The sequence below is a fragment of the Urocampus carinirostris genome, chromosome 14, assembly GCF_059441175.1.
Source record: "Urocampus carinirostris isolate Australia breed hairy pipefish chromosome 14, RoL_Ucar_1.0, whole genome shotgun sequence".
Taxonomy (NCBI): Eukaryota; Metazoa; Chordata; class Actinopteri; order Syngnathiformes; family Syngnathidae; genus Urocampus; species Urocampus carinirostris.
Window position 1 is genome coordinate 33,698,254 of NC_142362.1, and position 23,397 is coordinate 33,721,650.

The following is a 23,397-nucleotide window of genomic DNA, read 5'->3' on the forward strand; positions in this document are numbered from 1 at the left end:
TGTGCTTAATTGCTGTTGAGATTGTCATGATTGTTTTCTGTTATTAGTGTCAATAAATTTGTTCAAACCAAAAAAATGTTCATTTGTATAGCCCTTGAATGAATGAATGAATGACTGAATGAATGAATGAAAAATGTTATTTCGAACATAAAAATAAAAACTGGACAAAAACAATGAGTCAACAACAGAATAATGTCACATAACATGTTCGAAAAGGGGTAGTCAGAAGCAGATGCTTATTTTTCCTACCCCTTTATCTTCCCCACTAAATACATTCCACAAATCCTCCTTTCCTCTTATGTCTAATATAACAAAATCACATGGATATACTTATTACATAGGTCAGATATCAATAATTATAATAGTTACAATAATCACATATACACTAATCTTCGCAATACCCATCTCTCAACGTCGTAATGCGCATAATGTCACTGTGTTTAAAAATAAACTCAATACTTATAATAACAGTTCTGATATAATAATAGCAACAATAACAACAAGTTAACCATAGTTTGAAATGCAGTATTACCAATCTCCCTCATAACTTTCCAAAAACATGCATTTTGTATTTACAGTTGTTAACCACGTCTAAGATTTCTGATTCCGTAACCCCAGATAAAAACATGGTCTTGGAGTTAATTTTTATCAGTGACTCAAATTGTTTACCACTGCACTCTGGGATATTTGCAGCCAGCTCTGGTCCAACATTTACAAAATAACTATTGAAATTCTCCACAACTTGATTTAGATTAGAATTTTCACTGTTCTTATCAATAAAATAGTTTGGATATGCATTGCTTACATTCTTTCCTTTTATTATACTATTTAATACATCCCAAATACCTTTGATATTACTTTTGTTATGATGTAATAAATTGGTATAGTCTAATTTCTTGCTTGCTCTTAATATTCCTGTCAATTTGTTTTTATACGTTTTATATCGGGATTCGGCTTCCTCAGTTCTTAGTTTAATACATTTTTTATATAAGGTGTTTTTTTCTTACACGCATTATGTAAACCCTTAGTTATCCATGGATGGTTTACAGATTTATTCTTAATATTAGTTTGTCTCATTGGGCAATTTTTGTTATACTTGTTGGTGAATATTTCCAAAAATATGTCAAACGCACGACCCACATCATCTGTACCATATATAGCATTCCAGTTTTGTTTAACTAAGTCATCATAGAGTGATATAATAGTCTCTTCAGTTCTAACTCGTTTGTAAACATAATCCTTAATTAAGAGTTTTTATGTGAACAGCATAGCATGAGTGAGACAAGTGAGTGGTTCCCTGTGTTGACTGGTGTGAGACAGGGGTGTGTGATGTCACCATAGCTGTTTAATGTGTACATGGATGGTGTGGTGAGAGAGGTGAATGCAAGAGTATTTAGCAGAGGTGAAGAAATGTTGGTTAACAGTGGAACGGTGTGGCAGATAAGTCAGTTGTTCTTTGCAGATGACACAGCGCTTGTGGCTGATTCTGGGGAAACATTGAGAAGGTTGGTAAAGGAGTTTGGAAGAGTGTGTGATAGGCATAAGTTATGTGTGAATGTTGGGAAGAGTAAGGTGAAGAAGTGTTCACGTGGTGGAGTGGGCATGGCGTTAGGAATAAGGTTGCATGGACAGGTGCTGGAAGAAGTTGAAAGCTTTAGAATTAGAATATACCTTTATTGTCATTGTTACAACATGGGTTGAATATATTGTGACAACGAAATTGGATGTGGATCTCCAGTTCCACGTTTTACAAGGAGGATAACGAAAACAAAGAAGATAAAGGAACAAAGAAGATGTTTGTACTGTCCTTGTTGCAGGCTTTGTTTTCCTCCAGAGGAGGGTGTATGAGGGCGTGAGGGACAGACAGAGATGGTCAGATCCAACTAGATGTTTGACCTTACTGTACACATGGTCCAGTGTTTTTTCCCTTTGGTTGCTCAGTCTACGTATTGAATGAATTTGGGAAATACAGTCCTTAAGCATGCCTGATTAAAGTCGCCGGCGACAATAAAAACTCCGTCGGGGTGTGCAAGGTGCTGTTTATTGATAGCAGCAGGCAGGAGATTTAGCACTATGCTAACGTTAGCATCCGGGGTAACTTAGGTTGTGATGTGGCTGCAGTTGGTGGAATGGAGTGCAAGGTATTGCACAGAGTGAATCAAGGAAGCAAGGTTTTGGGTTCTCTGAGGAGAGTGATGAGTAACATGAGTATGGGTGTTAAAAGAGGACTGTATGAGAGTGTGATTGTGCCGACTGTGATGAATGGTGCAGATACTTGGAGCCTAAACACAGATTTGAGAAGGAAGTTAAATGTCTTTGAAATGAAGTGTTTGAGGAGTATGTTAGGAGTGACAAGGTTGGTTAGATTGAGAAATGAAATTGTGAGAAACAGAACTAGAGTAGTAGTGGAACTGAACAAGCGTGTGGATATGAAAGTAGTCAAGTCAAGTCACATTTATTTATGTAGCCCTTAATCACAAAAATGTCTCAAAGGACTGCACAGGATTACAATTACAAAATTACACAATTACCTGATCTTAAACCAGCATGTACTCTGTTCGTTTGGACACAAGGAGAGGATGGATGAGGAGCGAATGTTTAAGAGGATCTACAGAGCAGAAGGAAGAGGAAGGCTGGGATTTACGTAGATGGATGGTGTTATGAGTGCACTGGGGGAAAGAGGTCTAAATGTAGTGGAAGCTAGAGCTCTTGTTGGTGATTGGAATGAGTGGAGAGGTGTTGTGAAAGGATAGTGGGATGTTTGGACGCATTCTAAGGGATGGGCAAGGCACCCGTATGATGCGGCAGGGGTAAACCAGTGAGAGCTGTCGGGCCCTGCTGTTGAACAAAAGAGTGTGTTGTGTCACCCTGACCATAGTGACATGTACCGCTTTCTTGTGTCCCGTTTCATCTGGAGGGACGAAAGCATGACCAACATGGGTGCCGAGGTGCTTAACTTGTTTGGGTGTTTGGGCATTTGGGTTGGCGATGGTCAATTTTTTGTTTGATTTTTTTCTACTTTTTCCTTTTTTTTATTGTCTTTGTTTTTGTGTATGTGTTTGTCTTGCTGCCGGTCACCCCTCTCGAGGGAATTGACCAGGGTAAGTAGATAGATAGATAGATAGACCTTGCATATTGTAGCTGGTGTTTGTCACTCTTTTAAAGGGGAACATGCTTTTGATGTGAGGCCAGTGGTGTACCTCCTCTTCTGTGTTTTTATAGTCTGTATTGTTAAGCGACATTTTCCAATTGTTTGATCCGTAAACACAATTTCCCCCGCCGAAGTTGAATATGGCCACATGAAGAGGCTGCTACGTTAAATTGGTTAAACATGGTAGAGCGGAGACAGACAGACGCATACTCACGTGGAGGGGATTTGTTAAGTAACGAAGTAATCAATGTTGCCTAATGGGGCTGAGTAAAAGAACCGTTTTTTTCTTCACAAATTTACTGAAGTAAAAGTATAGGGATTTAAAAATACTGAAATTTACTCAAGTAAATGTACATTTACTCCGTTACTACCCACATCTGCCTGACAGGCATATTTTCGGAGTGTGCCCGCAGGAACCCACGCAGGCTCAGTGAGAACATGCAAACTCCACGCCGGGAGGCTGCGATAGCTGGAATTGAACCTACAAACTCTGCGTGGTCGGGCGTCGTGCTAATCACCCAGCTCCCCCAACCCTAGAGTGTGATTCAAAATAAAAGTGGCAAAGAAACGCCTTCAGAGTTGAAAGTCCCCTCAGTACGAGAGTCACGGTATGCAATTCCATTTTTATTTTTTTATTTTTAGAAACTTGCTATCACACCTCGATGCTTCATTTGTACCTTGTAAAAGTTATTTCGAAAGCAGGTGCAATTTTCTGCAAAAAAAACAAAAAAACTTAACTGCCTTTGTCAAAAAACTAAGAAAACTATGGTTTGAATGAAAATGAAAACTCATTTTTTCACTTGTTGCATAAGTACAAAGTAACACAGAACAATTCATGATACACTCTTACTCTCTTAATACACTCTTCAAATACATTTTTTGTATTCAGAGCATATTTTACACAAGCATGGTATTCATTTTTCTGTCCACATGATGGCGTAGTCAAGGTAACTCATCATCTTGAAGTGTATGTGGAGCATTTCCCTTGAGGGCTTCACTGCTTTACAGGGCTTCGTTTCACAATCATTAGTACAGTGGAACCTCGGTTCTCGACCATAATCCATTCCATTTCTTTGTACGAAAACCGATTTGTACGATCACCGAAGCCGTTTTTTCCCATTAAAAGTAATGTAAAATTGTTTTAATCCGTTCCAAAACCCTGATTGTTTATCTTGAATATTTAACGTAAAGCTAACCCAGGCTAATCGTACGTTCGCTTTAGCGTAAACTTCCGTACGAAAGATTACGCTAACATGAACGTGTAAAAATAAAAAAAATCAGGTCGTTTGCACGTCATTTAGCACCCGGGTCTCCAGAACAAGTGGTGAGCGGTTAAAGGATAAAGAAAAGAATTATGAATAGGATTTCTTACCGGTCGGCAGAAGCCATGCTGTATTACTGAAATAAGGAAAACTCGCACACCTTTTTTATATTTTGCTATTATTTATTCCTTAAATGCAACAGTTGTATGCACTACTCCTCTTTTTTCACCTGTAGCAACTTTGCTGCTTGCACCAACCTTCTTCCGAGGCATAATTAGGGGTTAAAACACTCCCTTCACCGCAAAACAGAAAAGGAGTGCGCGTTGCCGTGACAACAGTTCTTCACGAGGGGTGGGGGCAATCTACACTCGTATGCCGCTCAGCGTCGCCCCTAGCGTACCGGCGTTCGAACTCCGATTTTTTAAACGAAAAGCGAAGCAAGAATTTCTCTAAATTTTTGGTCGAGAACCGATTTGTTCGAACTGAGAGACGTTCGAAAACCGAGGTTCCACTGTACTTAGAAAAAACAAATCCTACGTGTAGCATGTATGAGGCCTCAGTCTGACCTGCCCCAGGGCCTGGCCGTACCAACATAACAGTTCATAGGAGTGTGCCTCTGAAAACAGGGTGCTTTTATACTGAGGAGCTGATTGGAAACTGGTGATGATGATTGATGGGCGGAACCAGGAAGTGAAGTGGCAGCTGAGCAGGAAACTGGAGTCTTGACATCTAAAAAACAAAGGCAAAACAAAGACAGTGCCGCCAGAAGGCAACACTTGTCATAACAACATTTGAGCTATTGACCCCAAACTCCATTTGATCCATCTTGATTGAGATGACAAACCTGGAAGGGAGGAAAATCATTTGCCACAGTTCGGAGGACATTGCCAGTACCTTACTAGTCTAGATGCACAATTTAGTCGTCTGCTTCTTGCCAGTGTGCACAGTTGTGTATTTTGCATGGTAATTTTATCTCTTATTTGACACGTATCTTGTAAAAATGGCCCCGAGCCAGTAAGACATTCTTGTATGTGCATTTATCTAATATATGTAATAGTATGTTGGCACGGAGAGGGATGGGCGCCAGTAGCTGTACCAGCCCAAGTCACACCTATGAGCTAGTGGTTAAAGGCTCCAACCAACCAACCATGTAGTATAATATGTTATATGCACAACATTTATGAATGAAATAAATTACATTTTTATTCATCATCATATTGGGTGTTTCTATAGCCTTTGTTGAAATAGATTGCTGATAATTCATATCTACAATATATAATATGTAAAATGATATGTATATGCACTGTATTTATGAATAGAATGATTGACGATAATAGCATTTTTGATCATCATTATGTGTTTTAACGCCATCGTTGGGTTGCTTTATCAACCAGTTAGTCTTGCCTCCTCTGGACAGAGCCAACAATGAAGCTACCTATGGGATGCTGAGTATGGCCAAAATATTTTTTCTACCAAAAAAGTTGTCTACTGGAAAACAAAGGTTCATTTTGTCGAACAAATCTATATAGGTCAAATTTGAACCCTGCACTTCTAATGTGACTATGAATAATATGATATATAACTTTTTTTTCTTGATAAGCTACATTTTATTATTATTCTTTTGAAGTCGGAAAAAAATAATTATTTTGGGGTTTCACATTTAGTATTTTAAGATTGAAAAAAATCATTTTCTTTGTTAAAAATAAGGAACAAGTTGTCTCTCAGGGGCCATAAAATTAAATTACAATGGGAATATATGGTTATACTGTAGATACATACAGTGTTAGGATGTAGTAATAACCACATTGAGCAATACTTATTTATTTTTGGTGGTCAGAAGTTCGTTACACTCTGGGATGAAATTGACTTGAATTGGTGATAGTTACCTAGTTCAAGTGTTTAGATAATTTCCATATCATTTGAAATGTTTTGGAGCGATACGCAAAAGCACGCCTCCTAACCCGACTCCGTGTTCTACGTGTTGAACGTGCTTCTGTAGTCTAAGGGGCGGGGCTTATGTTTAAACCCAGCGCAAAGCGTGTAGCTCCTGCAGCTTGTATATCCGGGCGGCCTAGGTGAATAAATCAACGAACCTTTGCTTTTCACATGGGCGTGGTCAAGAGTCGAACGGGTGGAGGAAAGAAGTCGACCAGTGGTTGGAATCAGGTACAATTTACCCCCTCGGACAGCCCCCAAACTGAATAGAACGAGCTCTCCCCCGGGAAGGAGAACTAAAACATGCACAGAATGGCATCCATGGACCTGGAAAAGCTGAAGATGACCGGGGCAGGCCGGGCAATAGCGGTGCTCACCAGCGGCGGGGACGCACAAGGTGACTCCAAACACACCATCGTTAGCTAATGCTAAAGCAGCCAACGTGTGTCACAACTGTTATTTATTTATTTTCCTTGTGGGACTATATTGTCTTACAAATAAGTTGGATAAAAGCACAAAATGTATTCAAAAGCTGATGTCAACAACACATTCTAGTGGAGACTACACACCTACGTATGGGGAGTTCACGGAAGGGTTGTAAACATGGGGAAAAAAAGATTGTCAGTATTAAATCGTGTTTTAAGCTTCATCGAGAACAATGTATTAAAATTTTGGGAGTATACCGTCTTGTAAAGAAGTTGGGTAAAAACACAAAATTAACTTAAAAATTGTTAACAACAAAACATACCAGTAGTGGCTGCACACTGCAGCGCTCTCCTACGTGCGGGTAGTTCACGTAAGGTCGTTAACATGGGAAGTGCAGGTTTTCATTGAATGTAATCGCGTTTAAACTTGATCATAATAATGTCGATAATGGAGTCACATTCAGTATCACCCTTTGACCGAGATCAAGTTATAAAGTCATAAATACTCCGCCGATTTCCTCACTGGGTTGATTGAGCAACGTATCAATGGGTCAGTCAGCTACGACGTGCTGCATTTGGGGGGGAAAAACCTACTTTAGTTTTTTTTGTTTTGTTAAAGCGTAGTCTGTCCACTTAAATCTTATTCGCAATATGCATTACAGTTAAAATTTCATTGATGGTCATTTATAACAACGTAGTGAGTTTGTGGTGATTAATTTTATATTTTGATACATGTCAAGCTCAGCCAATTGCTCCCTTATCGGCAAGATGAGATTGGTGTAACCATTAAAAAATTTTATTCATTTCCAAAAATGTTTTACCTTTCAAAACGGTATTTGTAATGACCAAACAATGTAGAAAAAATGGAGAAAATGTTAAATTTGACGGGTAATATATTTTATTTGTTTATTATAACTAATGCACCAAATTCCGTCTGGGACGGCAGCCATTTTGTCACCTGCTGTCGACAGTTAATGACGTAATAAACACGGACCAATCAAGGCTCAGCTTCACGGAAAAAAGGTGGGGCAGTATAAACGAATGCAAGACATTTTTTAATTTTATAATTGTTATAATTTTTGCTAAGTAGAGAACTGTGTTGTTTGTAAATAAATGACAAACAATTTCATTTGAGGTTATTAAAATAATGTATTACTACAAATTAAAGGGACAGTGTATTATTTGACCACTTGATTGCTGCTGTATGGTGTAGGGCAGAGGTGTCAAACTAATTTTCCCCAAGGGCCACGTCACCATAATGGCTGCCTTCAGAGGGCCATTTGTAACTCATAATGTGATTATATGTTTTTGAATTACATATCAAATTAATGTAACTTCTCCTTAATGTATTACTTATTCAAGTCACAAACATTAAATGCATTAAAAGATGTAGCCTCATATGCAGGTCTATATTTAAGTTATACACTAAACTGAATTTTTTTTTACAAAATATTCTGAAATTTCGGGGATAATTTCTCTATGTCCCTCATTGGGATTAAAATGTAAACACTGTGCACAGTGCATTAGTCAAAGTATTCTTTGGACCAATTTATTATTTTAAACACTCTCATGAGTTTGACATGCGGTGTAGCGCAACCCAAAACGAGTGCCAAAAAGCACAAGGAAAAATCCAAACTAGAGACTAAAAGTGACCAAAATGCGCCACATAACATTTTTTTGCACAGCTTATTTGAGTTTTTTGCATATCCACGGCACCAAGATGGCGGATGATTACGTGAGCTCCCCAAATACAGAGACACCTCACTACTTGGTGCTTTTGGTTATCCCTGGTTTACTGCTTCGTGGATTTTCATTGTGCATTGTGTTCTGCATTCTTATTGGCTGAACAGAGGAAGATGCTTTCTATCTCCAACTAATTTGAACCTCTCCACCTGCTAAACCTGCTCAGGACCCAAATGCAGGCCTAGTGGCTCCCTGGCACTTTTTCAAAAATGTTTGATTTTCGTAGGACAGAACGGTAAGGTAAATGCAGTTTTCTCTTGCGAAAACATGATTTTGGCAAAGTACAATGTATCGTGAAGTGCATAGGGTCCTTAATTCATAAAGTTGTGCAATAAAGCATCACAATTAACAGTATAATTTGACAGTACAGAAGTTATTAGTAAAAAGAAAACAAAAAAACGTTCATAACGTACAGTACTTTTATTTGTTAAACAAACACTTGTGCCTGCAAATTGGGTTTGTTCTTCAGTAATAAATAATTAAATATATGAATGAAGGTTTCAACTTTACAGATTTTCATGGTTCGCGCGTGAGGATGTTCTGCCCTCCATTAACCGCGATAACCAAAATATTAATGTAATACACACTGTGACTTGACCACAGTTCCATTAAGAAAAGTTACCTGCAAGTAATTGGTAATTCCTTACTCCTTCAAGGTAAAGATTAAAAATAAACACACACACTCACACACACAACCTAATACCACTTTGGTATCGTCCCTGTCTCAGGTATGAATGCCGCAGTTCGAGCTGTGACCAGAATGGGCATTTACGTTGGTGCCAAAGTCTACTTAATATATGAGGTAAAATATTTCATAAAATGCATTTAACACAATTTCTGATGTTCTGCCTATTGCTTGTCATTCTATAGGGCTATCAAGGCCTGGTAGATGGGGGCGATCATATAAAACTGGCAAACTGGCAAAGTGTGACTAACATCATCCAGCTGGTAAGTTGGAAAATGTCATCAGTAGCCATTTTGCGGTATTGGTACGTACCAATATTTGACAATTACCTATTCCTAAAATGTAAGATACCCATGGGCCAGACATGAACAGAAAAATGGCAAAGGTATTCACACTATGAATTATATATGATTCAGACATTTTAAATGTAGCCATCAATAATGATGTCTGTTGTAATACCTTACCTAATCTGCGTGTGGTGGTATTGTGTCACAGAGGCTTCATAACTGTTGGAATTTATAAAGGGGAAGAAGTCGTAGTAATAGTTGATGTAGCTCAGCAAAAAATGGTGTTGATCATGCAACAGTAAAGTTAGTGACTGGTGAGGCTCTGTCAGATTCATAAATGAATAAACCTGCATCCTATCATTTGATGAAAAAAACAATACATAAACTGTAGCAAAGAAAAAAATAAACATTTCATTGTCTAACCTCAACTTATAATTCAAGTGTATGCACTGCTCTTTTTCATAAAAACATCAGTAAATAGATAGGAAGAAAAGTCCATGCAAAGAAAGAGAAATTGTTGGCTTGACTTACTGTTAGCTTGCTAATACTATGACTTATTCTATTGTTTAAGGTGTGCGCAAAATCAGAATCCTTTGTCTCGCTATCGCCCTCTGCCATGAGGCAAGAGAGTTGCGTGCCTTACTCTGCATCCACAGATGCTCAGCACAGCATTACAATACTAATATTCATGACAAAACGTGAAGATTTAGCGATTGGGAAAAATAAAATTAAAAAATGTGAAGTTGAACGAGAAAGAACTTCATTGTTGTAATTTTATATTTTCATGATGACAAGTGAGGCATTACCACACCTGCCTCCACTGACTACATGTCACTGTTTCTGTAAATATTCTCACTTTTTTTAGGCCATTATAAAAGGTCGACTGAATTCTATACGAGTTTTCACATGTAACATATAAAAACTTATAACTGAACATTTTTTGAGCGAGTATGCCCTTCATTTTACAACTTAAATTATTCAAAAATATGAGCAAAAACTACAAGGGGAGATGAGTTAAAGTAAAAGGTAAAAATTAAAATGAACTTAAATTTCGGAATCTCCAAATAGCCTTTTGTTAAAATTTTTGGAAAATGTCATAATGTGAACCAAAACAAAACCTCGCCTGACTGAGTTACGGGTCCCTGATGATCTCGGGTATCGCACAACAACACTGATTTAAACCGGCCTAGGCCACACCCACAGGGTTTCTGTAAAATGTTGGAATGAGGCTTTGAAACTGGATTAGGATAAAAATATTCTACTTGATTCACAGACATTTGATAATTTCTATCAATGTATTTTTCAATGCTAGGTTAGCAGGAATTTTCTCCATCCTCCCTTTTGAAATGTACCATTAACCTTGTTGTCACTATTCTGTCTTTTTTATGGTAGGACTTTTATAGTTTCATGCTTCTTACCACCTGTGTAGTACAGATTGTAATCTGGTAAGGATCTCTGCTGCATGTTTATTAGCAGTTAGCGTGTATTTGCCGAAGCGAATTAGCAAGGAGTGCTTGCAATACAAATGGTGTCCATTTACAAGCACCATAAACACTTGTGTTTCTTGTGCACATCTGATTTTGTTTCCCCTTTTATGTCTTGTTTTTAGTCACACTGACCTTAGTCACGCATGTACTGTACAGTGTAGCCTCTCAAGTTGAAATGTGCGTTGCGTTTTGAAGGCATTTTAAAGGTGAGGGGAGATTAATATGTGTATTTCTCCGTTTGCTGAAGTCTCAAAAGACTGAACGTTTCAAAATGTTGTAGTCCAGGTTCTTTTGAGATTTGTGGCGTTGTCAATTACTCATTCATGTGACTGCTGAGACATAAGCATGCTTTTGCATTGGTTGGATGAGAATCTTTATTATTTTTTGCCTGTTTTTATTGAATTTGAAAGACATATGGCTTGGATGGCATCACCTTGAAGCACTAACAAAACTCAGCACTCAGACGCAGATTTGCATGCTATCTGTTGACTATGATTGATGGAACAGCGTCCTTTATGAAATCCTTTTTTGCGTGGGGTGTAACGTAAGCTTGGCATTGCTACACCTCTCTCCATCCCCCTACCTTTTTTGTGAGAAATCTCTTCTTTTCTGACTTCACGTTACAGTATTACAATGTGTACATCTTTGTGACAAACATGGACGACAAACGTAACAAATAGGGCTGGATAATATTATTGATTTTACAACTCTGGTATCTACAGTGGGACCTCGCTACTTCGCGCTTCAATATTCGCGGCTTCAGAGCTTCGCGGCCTGTAATAGTTTAAAAAAAAAAATTAAAAAAAAAAAATATATATATATATATATATATATATATATTTTTTTTTTTTTGAAGGGTCTCGCTACTTCGCAGATTTTCACTTTTTGCGGGTGGTTTTGGACCTCATTAACCGGGTCTAAAAATAATAATAATTTTTTTTTTTTTTTTTTGGAAGGTGCGCCACTACTTCGCGGATTTTCATTTATCGAGGGTGGTTTTGGTCCCCATTAACCGCGATAACCAAGGTCCCACTGTATAGACTTTGCTTTCTTTTGAGCACGACGATTACATTGACTTTTGTTTCAGCTCCAACGGGATATAAAACTTGCTTACTGGTAGACATTTTCATGCAAACCAAGAGCAAAAAAAATCAATATAAAGACGCTCCCCTACTTACGACCAGTCGACTAATGTAAAACGGTAGATACGAACATTTTTCCGCTGCTACAGGAGAGGTCACCCAGCATCCACCTGGAAGTAAAAATCCTACGTGTACTGTATCTAGAGCGCTAGGAACTTTGATGTTTTTTATTGTTTAATATCTCGTGCATCCTTTCAATATGGTTAGTGTTAAGTGTAAAGAAGAGGCAAGCAGTTTCTTTTGAAAAGACAGTGGAATGAGAAAGCTTGATGCGGTTGAGAAAATGGTCGGACCGCTTTTTTTTGGCCACATTTTACCACAGAGGAGGGCCTCTTGAAGCGCATCTCCCAAAAGTAAGTTAAACCTCATTTTGTCTTTTATAGAGCATATTATTATTTTATGAAATGTTTATTTTTTAGTACAAAATAATACAGGTTACTTATACAAGCCTTACACATACTCCTATAAACCTTAAACATACAAAATATGGCACTGAAGCGACTTACGAACAAATTCAACTTAAATTCAACGAATGATCGTCCGAAATCTAATTCGTTCGTAAATCGGGCAGTGTCTGTAAATTTGAAAAAGCTGACAAAAGTTTTAAAAGGGACACTGTGTAATTTGACCACTATCTTTGGTGTTTCTGATGATGAATCGGACTTTGTAAGACATGAATTAAATAAATTGTAAATGTATTGTGTTTATAGTTGTAAATAAATGATTTGAATCATGGCCGCATGTATTTAATAATATTTGTCACTTTTATTGCCTAGTTTTGAGCATAGAAACGGTCAAGCACAATATTATACCATTTTTTAAATCAAAAATTCAGGGTCAACATTATACACAAATATGGTATTTCCTCCACACTCTTCTCACCTTTTTACGCCTTGACTCATTTTCATCCCTGTTAGAAGACTGTTCAGATGACTGTTCTGGTCAAGATCATGTACCTAATTTTGCAGGGAGATGACGAGTTGATGTTTTTCATCAACATCGTTTTGTAGTATTAGAACTTCGTTTTTCATGTCTTTCAAACGCCTTCAGGTTTTTTTTCAAGTTCCCCCAATTTCCAATCTTGTTATCCAATCTGTTAAATCCGTGGCCAATAACTTTTGAATCGGTCTTTGATGAGATGTTGTAACTCTTCTATCTTATCAGATTTTTTGGGGTATTTTTTTTCTTGTGTTTCTTTTAGCCAGAAAATAGAAGCGAAATGAGCGAAAATGTTAAAGCAAAACAAATTTCTTGCCCTGTGACTATTTAATAATATGCACGTTTATTTGATACTTCATGTATTTTTGCTTATTACTCAAACCAATGTAGTTTTTTTTTACCTCTATGAAGCGCTAAATAAAACCGTATTTTTTAGAATTATAAATTGCAGGGGTTTTTCATACTTTAGCCATGAGTGCAACTTCTACTCTGTCCTTTGTGTGAAATTATTAACACGTTTCATGTTATTTTCACATTAAACCACAAGTGATGCGACGTATACTCCCAAGTGCGATTTATGTTTTTTCCTCACTAAAATATGCATTTTTTTTTGCCAGTGCGATTTATAATCCAAAAAATAAGGTACACAATGTCCTTTTAAAGATTTAACTAAAGATATAACTCTGCATTAACAATACATTTTTGGGGCTTTTAAACGTCAACTAATTTCAATTGACACAGCCTTAATCTCACATATGTGTTAAAATGAGCAACTTTTCTTGAATTCTGCCATTTACTGTGACCTGACCGGCATAGGGCGGGACCGTGATCGGCAGCGCTCGATGCAAGGTTTTCACGACCCGCGAAGGGAGGATGGCAGCCGCCTGCAACCTGCTCAAACGCGGCATCACTAACCTTTGCGTTTGCGGCGGGGACGGCAGCCTCACTGGAGCCAACATCTTTCGCAGTGAATGGAGCGGCCTGCTGGATGAACTCGTTCAGAATGGTGAGCCCCATCTAAATCCCGTCCCCTTTAATATTGAATGCATGTGTACGGTGGCCTAGAAAAGCAATTGCCCGCGCCCAGAATTTAATCGACAGGTGTGTGAGAAATATTTTGCAAAAGGTAAGGATGTTTATTTGGCTTTCATGGACTTGGAAAAGGCGTATGACGGAGTTGATAGAGAGGCGTTGTGGCAAGTGATGGTAATGTATGGAGTGGGTGGAAAGTTGTTGGAAGCATTGAAGAGTTTTTATGTGAATAGCAGAGCATGTGTAAGAGTAGGGAGTGAGACAAGTGAGTGGTTCCCTGTGTTGACTGGTGTGAGACAGGGGTGTGTGATGTCACCATGGCTGTTTAATGTGTACATGGATGGCGTGGTGAGAGAGTTGAATGCAAGAATATTTGGCAGAGGTGTTGAGACAATAAATAACAGTGGAACGGTGTGGCAGTTAAGTCAGTTGTTGTTTTCAGATGACACAGCGCTTTTGGCTGATTCTGAGGAAACATTGAGAAGGTTGGTAACGGAGTTTGGAAGAGTATGTGATAGGCGTAAGTTATGTGTAAATGTTGGGAAGAGTAAGGTGATGAAGTGTTCACGTGATGGAGTGGGCATGGCGTTAGAAATGAGGTTGCATGGACAGGTGCTGGAAGAAGTTGAAAGCTTTAGGTACTTTGGTTGTGATGTGGCTGCAGTTGGTGGAATGGAGTGCGAGGTATTGCACAGAGTGAACCAAGGAAACAAGGTTTTGGGTGCTCTGAGGAGAGTGATGAGTATGAGTATGGATGTTAAGAGGGGACTGTATGAGAGTGTGATTGTGCCAACTGTGTTGTATGGTGCAGAGACTTGGAGCCTGAACGCAGATTTAAGAAGGAAATTAAATGTTTTTGAGATGAAGTGTTTGAGGAGTATGTTAGGAGTGACAAGATTGGATAGATTGAGAAATGAAATTGTGAGAGACAGAACTGGAGTAGTCGTGGAACTGAGCAAACGTGTGGATAAGAGAGTACTCGGTTGGTTTGGACACATGGAGAGGATGGATGAGGAGCGAATGTTGAAGAGGATCTACAGAGCAGAAGTCAATGGAAGGAGACCAAGAGGGACTCAGATATTGACGTGGATAGATGGTGTAATGAGTGCACTGCAGGAAAGAGGTCTGAATCTATTGAAAGCTAGAGCTATTGTTGGTGATAGAAATGAGTGGAGAGGTGTTGTAAAAGGATAGTGGGATGTTTGGGCGCGTTCTAAGGGATGGGCAGGGCACCTGTATGATGCGGCAGGGGTAAACCTGTGAAAGCTGTCGGGCCCTGCTGTTGAACAAAAGAGTGTGTTGTGTCACCCTGACCCGAGTGACATCGCCGCTTTCTTGTGTCCCGTTTCATCTGGAGGGGCGAAAGCATGACCAACTTAGGTGCAGAGGTGCCTAACTAACTTGTTTGAATGTTTGGGCATTTGGGTTGGCCATGGTCCAAAAATGGTCTCAGCTTTCCATAAACTGTAGTTAGTCACAGTTAGTGATTTAGCAAGGGCAGGGGACAAAGCGCAATTAATTCTTCAAATAGGGCCGGATAGTCCTAGATTTTTTTTTGCCTTAATTAATGGAATCAACATTTCAAAATGGCCTTTTGTATTTCTTTGGATTGTCTTTGTGTGATATTGAATTGATTTGATGAGATCATCAAACCTTTGGGAGTGATAAAGATGGCAAAAATGGAGTTCAGGAAAAGGGCAAATAGTCAAGTCATGTATACAAGTATAGCCCTTAATCACAAGTTTTAAAAGGCTGCACAGACCACAGTTTATTGCAAACCACAGACTAATTATTACACCATCCCCTGATCTAAAACCTACATGAGGGCAGGGGAAAACTCAAAAACCTTAGCATGAGGAAAATGAAGAAACCTTGAGAAGGGACCGCACATGAGGTAATCCCCCTTCCAGGATGACCAGGCTGCAATGGATGTTGCAATAACAAATAATACACCGATATTAACAACATGAAATCTAGGTTATTCATATGCTATTGAACAGAAGTGTGTTTTAAGCCTAGATTTAAACAGTTCCACTGAGGTTTTAGATCGAATCTCAGGGGGAAGAGCATTCCACAGCACCGGGGCCCGGACGGAGAACGCTCTCGAACCTACGGACATCTTCTTGGCTCTTGGGATCACTAGTAGACCAGCATTTTCAGAGCGAACACTCCTGACCGGAAAATAGGGGGAAATTAAATCCGAAAGATATAGGAGAGCAAGTCCATGCATGATTTTGTATACTACCAACAGAACCTTAAAATCACATCTTAAGCTAACAGGGGGACAATGCAAGTTAGTTAAAATCGGGGTTTTCACTGCACTGTATGCGTGTTCTGCCCACAGCAAAATATGACGAAAGAAGTGCTGACCACACTCGCTATGATATCCATGATGTTTTAATACCAAACTTAATTGAGATTGGGAATAACAAATCGTTGTTCGCTTATGAGAATAATTCATTTTATTTTATAATTTTGTTTCATGATCAAATATCCACAACAATGAGTTTCCTATTAAATTGTAAATGTCAAATTATCCTTTTATTTATTATTTTCTAAATCGTTTTTTTAAAACTCGCATTTTAACAAGGGTTACACATGATTATTCTTATTATTTGTGAACGACTTTCATGACACTTCCAGGGCAGATCACAGACACGTTGGCGAAGCAGCACAGCCATCTCAACATTGTGGGCCTTGTGGGCTCCATAGACAATGATTTCTGTGGCACTGACATGACCATCGGCGCCGACTCTGCCCTGCACCGCATCATGGAGATCATTGACGCTATCATGACTACTGCACAAAGGTAAAAGTAGCACAAAGGTTACAGTGGATCTTAGAATTACATGGCTCACAAAGTGATAGTAACGACACTGAACAATGGGAATATTTTTTGCAAAGATAAAATTGGGTTATTTACCTGCGGCACACTAGACGAGGTCTCATGGCACACTGGTTGAAAACCACTGATCTACATGTAGCTCTAGTCAATATGATGCTCCTAGAAAAAAAAAAGGCATTTTTTTTTTCCTGATAGCCACCAACGCACGTTTGTCCTAGAGGTCATGGGACGTCACTGCGGGTGAGTTTGAACATATATTCATGTCCAGATTGACATTACTGTATCTGTATATCAGCACATTTTCTCTCCAGATATCTGGCTCTGGTGTCTGCCCTAGCATCTGGAGCTGATTGGCTCTTCATCCCAGAAGCTCCTCCCAAAGACGACTGGGAAGATCGTATGTGTGATCGACTTGAGGCGGTGAGAGTCCTAGTCTGTTTTCAATTGAAAATACTTTCAGTATTTATGATAATAATACCAGCACAATGATAATGACAACGACAACAACACTGCAGAGGATAATGATGATGATAGATAAAGCGGTGCGGCTACAGAAATCGAGTTCACGTCCAGCTGCCGGCCTCCCTGTCCGAAGTTTGCATGTTCCCCCTGTGCCTGCGTGGGTTTCCTCCGAGCACTTTGGTTTCCTCCCATGGCAGATTAATTGGTGACTCTAAATTATCGGATTATTGGCACAGATATTTGAAAATTTGACAGATAACGGTATCAGCATTTTTCTTAAATTCGACAAGCCGATTCTTTTGTAGTATTTTTGTGATATTTCCATAGGAGAATTTTTGTAGTATCGCTACAGGTGTAATTTGCAGTACTTGTGTTGTAATCTTCTTGTAGTAGTTTTTTTGTACTAAAATTTCTCTTGTAGTTTTTTTATATTATAATATTATGTATTGGTATTTTTTATTATTTCAGTAGAAGTATAGATGATGTATTTTCAAAGCATTACTTTAGTAGTATTTTTGTAGATTTTTTGTAGTATTTCCATAGTTCTATTTTTGTCATATTTCTTCAGTGTTTTTGTAATATTACTGTAATTGTCTTTATATGGTATTTTTGGAGTAAATAATTCTGTCGTAGTATTTTGTAATTCTATACAATTTTTTTCATTTTTAGATTGAGTAATATTATAGATCACTGTTTTTAAGCACGATATTTGATTTTTATTTATGTGTTTATTGTGTAGTGTTTTTGTTGTATTTCTGTAGAAGTATTTTAGAGTGGACACACAAAGTGACAATGGGGACAACGTTGGCAGCAAAAAACGTTAACCACTCTTGGGGGCCCCTTAGTGGTTGCGGGGCGCTAAGCAGCCGCTTAGCTCCCTTATGCCTTGGGCCGGGTGTTATGCCGAGAAATGCATCCCTGCCGAGATATGCATCCCCTGGCTACTATAACCACTTTTACCTCGTTTTATCTCACTTTTTGGGAATGTAATGGCGAACATATAACCAAAACCACTTTGTCTAGCATTTGTTGGGACTGTAATACAATTTAAACCATTCTGTCTTTGTATTTGTTGTGAATGTAATCGAACAGTAATGCACACTGTATATAAATCACTTTTGAGCAGGTAACATGTTTATTTTGCCTTTTTCTACTCAAATCGCTCGTATTCAAACTGTTATGCACTCTACCATAAAGCTTATTTCAGCATAATAAGCTTTATGGTAGAGCATAACAGTTCTCAAAAGTGATTTATATACGGTGTGCATACCGTTTGATTACATTCACAACAAATACAAAGACTGAATGGTTTAAGTTGTATTAAATTCCCGAAAAGTGATATAAAACGAGGTAAAAGTGGTTATAGTAGGTAGGGGATGCAAATCTCGGCAGGGATGCATTTTTCGGCATAACACCGGCTCTGCGTAAAAGTAACTTCCGATTTTCATCTGTAATCAGTTCCGAAATCAATCCATTTTGCGCCATCTGCTGCCAAGATGGTATTTAGTCACTGCGTCAAGTGGTGGACAGTGTCTGAGAGTGAGATGCTTCAATATGGCTGGTTGTCAAAGTTATACTTCACGTTGTTGAGCTTCTGCGCATTGAGTTGTCATGAATTAAAAATTAATAATAAACATCTGCTAGAAATAATGAGCATGTGCGAGCAGTGTTGGTCAATTAGTGGAGCACATTGTAAATCAGATATTAAATTTATAAAATACATTGCTTTTTATTTGGCACTGCACAAAAATCATCATCACTTATCAACAAAATGATTAACCATATATTTTCACAAAACAGCTTGACAACACACTAAATGTATTAATATGTTACAGTAAGCTTACCGGAAACATGATTACCTCTTGTATGGTGAGGTACCATCTATGTAGCCTAATATCAGTATCAGAAATTATTTTCCCCCCATTTTATTAACACTCCACTTATTGAAACATGAATATTTTGTTTGTTTGTTTGTACATGATTCAATTGTTTGTTTGTTTGTACATGATTCAAATTGAATCTTTTCTTCCGGCGCCGTCACGAATGGCAGCCACTCCAGCAGCTCCCGTGTTATTTTCGATTGTTCTCGATTGTTCTCAGCTCAGGGATGCTGCTGGAAATGTGAATTTCCCTTCGGGGATGAACAAAGTATCTATCTATCTATCTATCTATCTATCTATCTATCTATCTAATATAATACTCACATTTGCACAAAGGGATCAGGCTGAAGCTTTAAAGTTCCTATTCAATTGTTTCCTTGAAGGGAAGACTAAATGTAAATGGTCTGCATTTCTATAGTGCTTTTCAAGTCAATGGAGACCTCCCAAAGTGCTTTACAATGTGCTTCACACTTTTCCCTTTTACACACTAACTAACTAACTGATAGCAGCATCAGCCATGCAAGGCAACTACCTATCGGGGGCATTAGGGATTGTCTTGCCCAAGGACACTTCGACATAACACAGAGGAGCTGGGAATCGAACCTGCGACCTCTTGGTCCCAAGACACGCACTTTACCTACTGTTCCAACTGTTGGACATAGTAAAAGTTCAAAATTTTAAGAAAATCTTTTGTTACCTCATGTTATGTAAAATAAATACATTTTATAAAAAGCACGTTTGTATGATAGTTTGTGTATTATTATTCAACTCTTAAAATAAATAATACACAATTTTACTTTGAAATCAACAATATTATCCTTCACCCATGTATATGTGTGTCTTTTCAGAGTCGTATCAAAGGGTCTCGACTCAACATTATAATAGTGGCGGAAGGAGCTATCGACATGCACGGCAAGCCCATCTCCTCCACTTATCTAAAAGATGTAAGTTTGGATAAAAAAATAATAAAACCTAGGTAGAACTCGTACCAATTCCTTTAAATGTCCGTGAAGCTGGTGGTAATGCGGCTGGGCTACGACACTAGAGTCACCGTACTCGGACATGTTCAGCGAGGAGGAACGCCTTCCGCGTTTGACAGGATATTGGTAGGTTGTGTTTTTTTTAATCTTGTTGAAAAAGTATTTTCTATCAAAAAGGAATGAAAGGAATCTACACAAAAAGATTTTGGGAATTATTTCCACCTCCGGTCTGGTAAGGTACAGATTAACCGTTTTTTTTTTTTTCAGAAAGAAACCTATAAACTCTAGAATGTGGAAAACAACTTTTAATTTTTTTAACTTATAAATGAAATGTCCTCCTTCAGAATAATGGCATCATTTGATAGGTAATCTTCCATGCACAAAAGGGGAAAAAAATGACTGGATGGCTTGACTTGCTGTTAGCTTGCTAATGCCTTCAGTGATTCTATTGTTAGTGCGCCAAATCAGAATCCTTGGTCTCACTATCACTCTGCCACGAGAATTGCTTGCCTCATTCTTGATCTGAAAACACTCAGCACAGTAATACGTTTCATCCTCTATTCTTCTCCTGGAGTCTCACGAGAAAGCACGCTTCTCACACTTGCTTCGGAATTTTCCCTTTTCCCTTCTTCACTCCCTTAATAAAAAACTCCTAGCGCAACAAGAGTTATGACAATTTGGAGTAATGGTAAACAAGTTGAGAAATAGGAGAAAAAAATAGAACAATTGGATAAAGATGCAGTAACAATTGGAATCCGGCACAAAATCAAACCACAACAAAGACTGTTCCATGAAAATACCATCGAACAAAAAAGCTCAGCAAGGAGAAGAAGGGTGGGGTGAAAAAAACCCTCAGAAACTAAAATATTTGACCTGATTCAAATAATCTGATTCTTGGCAGTCTGGCTCGATAAGCCACGCAATAAATGGAGAAAAACAAAACAAGTGTGAAAAAGTGTACTAACCCTGTATGCTGTAAGATATAATAGTTTTTCTATATTATTTATAGAAAAAGCTTCCAAAGTTTACTGGGGTGGTCTCGTATAAGCCTTTGGCTTCAACCTCAATTTGTTCGATCTAAAATGATGAAAAGATTAAAAAAAAAAAAAAAACCACATACTCATTGTACTCACAATATTAGGAGAAAATTCAGCGATTTTTGAAATAGGAAATCCCAAAATTGTTATGTTAAATGAATAATACTGATGACAGAAGGGGCACGGCTTGACCCTTCCTCCCCTGACTGCACATTTCTGATTTGCTGGAAAAAAAAACAGAAACAGTGTAAACGAGAATCTATGTGTCACTTATTGTAATTTACCAGCCAATCATCTATGGAGCGAATCGGATTATTGGCTTCTATATTGCTTGTTAAATAATAATCAATCTGCCTTGTACGTCTTTAGAGCAGCAAATTAGGCGTGGAGGCTGTGGTTGCCCTGATGGAGGCGTCTCCCGACACGCCCGCCTGCGTCATCGGGCTTTCTGGCAATCAGGCCGTCCGCCTACCTCTGATGGAGTGTGTGGAAATGGTAAGCCCGTCTTCTTGTGTGAAGACCATTTTTTTCAATTCAGCACAGAATGTGTAGTTTTCCTCCCCACAATCATGCAGACATGTTGCAAAACATCGCACAAGGACTCAAGAAATGTTATCTCAAAGTTTCCTGATTTGGCTCATATCCTGTAGAGCAGTGTGACATAATTGCATGAAAACAGGACTCAGTGACATATCCCATTGACTCAACATATGGGGCAGTTCTGAAACAGACTGTGATTGTAGTAGACAACAATTGCGTACAGCTTATTTCTGCTTGGAGAAATTGGAACTTGCTTACGCTGTCGTTCGGGGCCTTGTGACCTTTTAGTCAGAGTTGCAGTCGTTCATCTCTGCGTGAAGTAAGTTTATCTCCTCCTGTTACAGTGTGCGTTCCTTGTTTGTCTTTTAAGTAGGCAATTGTGGCTTTTCCTTAGTGTTTTTCGCCATGAGTCTTGCGGTTGGTATAGTATTATACGGTTAGCTCCCTACTGTTGTTCAGGCTGCCGAAGGCTTCCACTTTTGTTTGGTCCAGGTTAGCCTCTGTTAGCAGCCGGCTAGTCTGACTTGTCCTTTGGTTTATTCCTCGCTTGTTTTGTGTTTGTTGCGGTGTCCGCTATTTGTTGGATTCGGGTTAGACTGGCTGCTTACTGCATGTTTTTGGTCGGACAGCTTGGCGTTGATTGTCCCAGTTAGCCCTCTTTATCAACAGGCTAGCCTACCGTGTCCATTGGTTTATTCCTGGCTGGGTTTGTGTTTGCTGCCGTAGCCGGTTTTTGTTGATGTCATTAAAGCCTGGCTACTGACTGCATGTTTTTGGTTGGCCAGACTCCTGTTTTTCCGCCGATCTGTCCCGGTTAGTCCTCTTTAGCATCCAGCTATTCTGCCAAGTCCATTGGTTTATTTGCAGCTGGGTCAGCCCCTGTTAGCTTTCTGTGTGTTATCTTTGCCAGTTCCACCTGCGACACAACGCTCAGGCATTCTCCACGAACACACCCAAAACCTTGCCTAAAACACTAGTAACCTCTTCGATTAATCAGCACGTAAACCAGTATGGTGAATGGCGTGCTTGTGATCTTCACATGACGTCACAGCTCGGGAAGTCCAAAAAAAGAATGTTAATATTATTAATTATAATATACCAATGATCTATATTATGCAAAACATTAAATTAACTATTTTCTCACATTTTGCATGTTTTAGAATTTGGGTATACCTTTAAGCCAGAAATAAGGCACTGCCTATTTTTTTTTTATTCTGTCTTTCTCTTTCTCTCTCTTTTAGACCAAGTTAGTGCAAAAGGCCATGAATGAGAAGCGGTTTGATGAAGCTGTGAAGCTGCGTGGGGGGTAAGCGTCCAGATTTATTTGCAAGTCATACAGGGTTTTACAGAGTCCTTGGCCTCAAATACCCACATTGCACAAATAAATGTTCCACTGGTAAACTTTCCCCATCTCCAACAATCATTTTCATAATTTTACTATATTTTTAGCTAGTTTTATTGATTATTGTGACTTTTAGTTTTACTTTATTAGGTTTTTTTCTGCTATTAACATGTTTAAAATGATGCTTACAATGAGCATAATTATATTTTTTTTCTCATATTGA

General features: G+C 38.6%; 1 protein-coding gene across 1 annotated transcript in view; it reads left to right on the plus strand.

Annotated features, from left to right (window-relative positions):
• The first annotated feature begins 6,465 nt into the window (after positions 1–6,465).
• Positions 6,466–23,397, plus strand: part of pfkla (phosphofructokinase, liver a) — a 30,279-nt gene continuing 13,347 nt past the window's right edge. Inside the window, exons 1-11 of the mRNA XM_088352152.1 lie at positions 6,466–6,745; positions 9,245–9,318; positions 9,387–9,464; positions 13,873–14,062; positions 16,732–16,897; positions 17,129–17,173; positions 17,245–17,353; positions 20,124–20,219; positions 20,289–20,381; positions 21,662–21,787; positions 23,074–23,138. Of these exons, the coding sequence (XP_088208278.1) occupies positions 6,652–6,745; positions 9,245–9,318; positions 9,387–9,464; positions 13,873–14,062; positions 16,732–16,897; positions 17,129–17,173; positions 17,245–17,353; positions 20,124–20,219; positions 20,289–20,381; positions 21,662–21,787; positions 23,074–23,138 (1,136 nt within the window). The 5' untranslated portion in view covers positions 6,466–6,651. The remainder of the gene's footprint in view (positions 6,746–9,244; positions 9,319–9,386; positions 9,465–13,872; positions 14,063–16,731; positions 16,898–17,128; positions 17,174–17,244; positions 17,354–20,123; positions 20,220–20,288; positions 20,382–21,661; positions 21,788–23,073; positions 23,139–23,397) is intronic.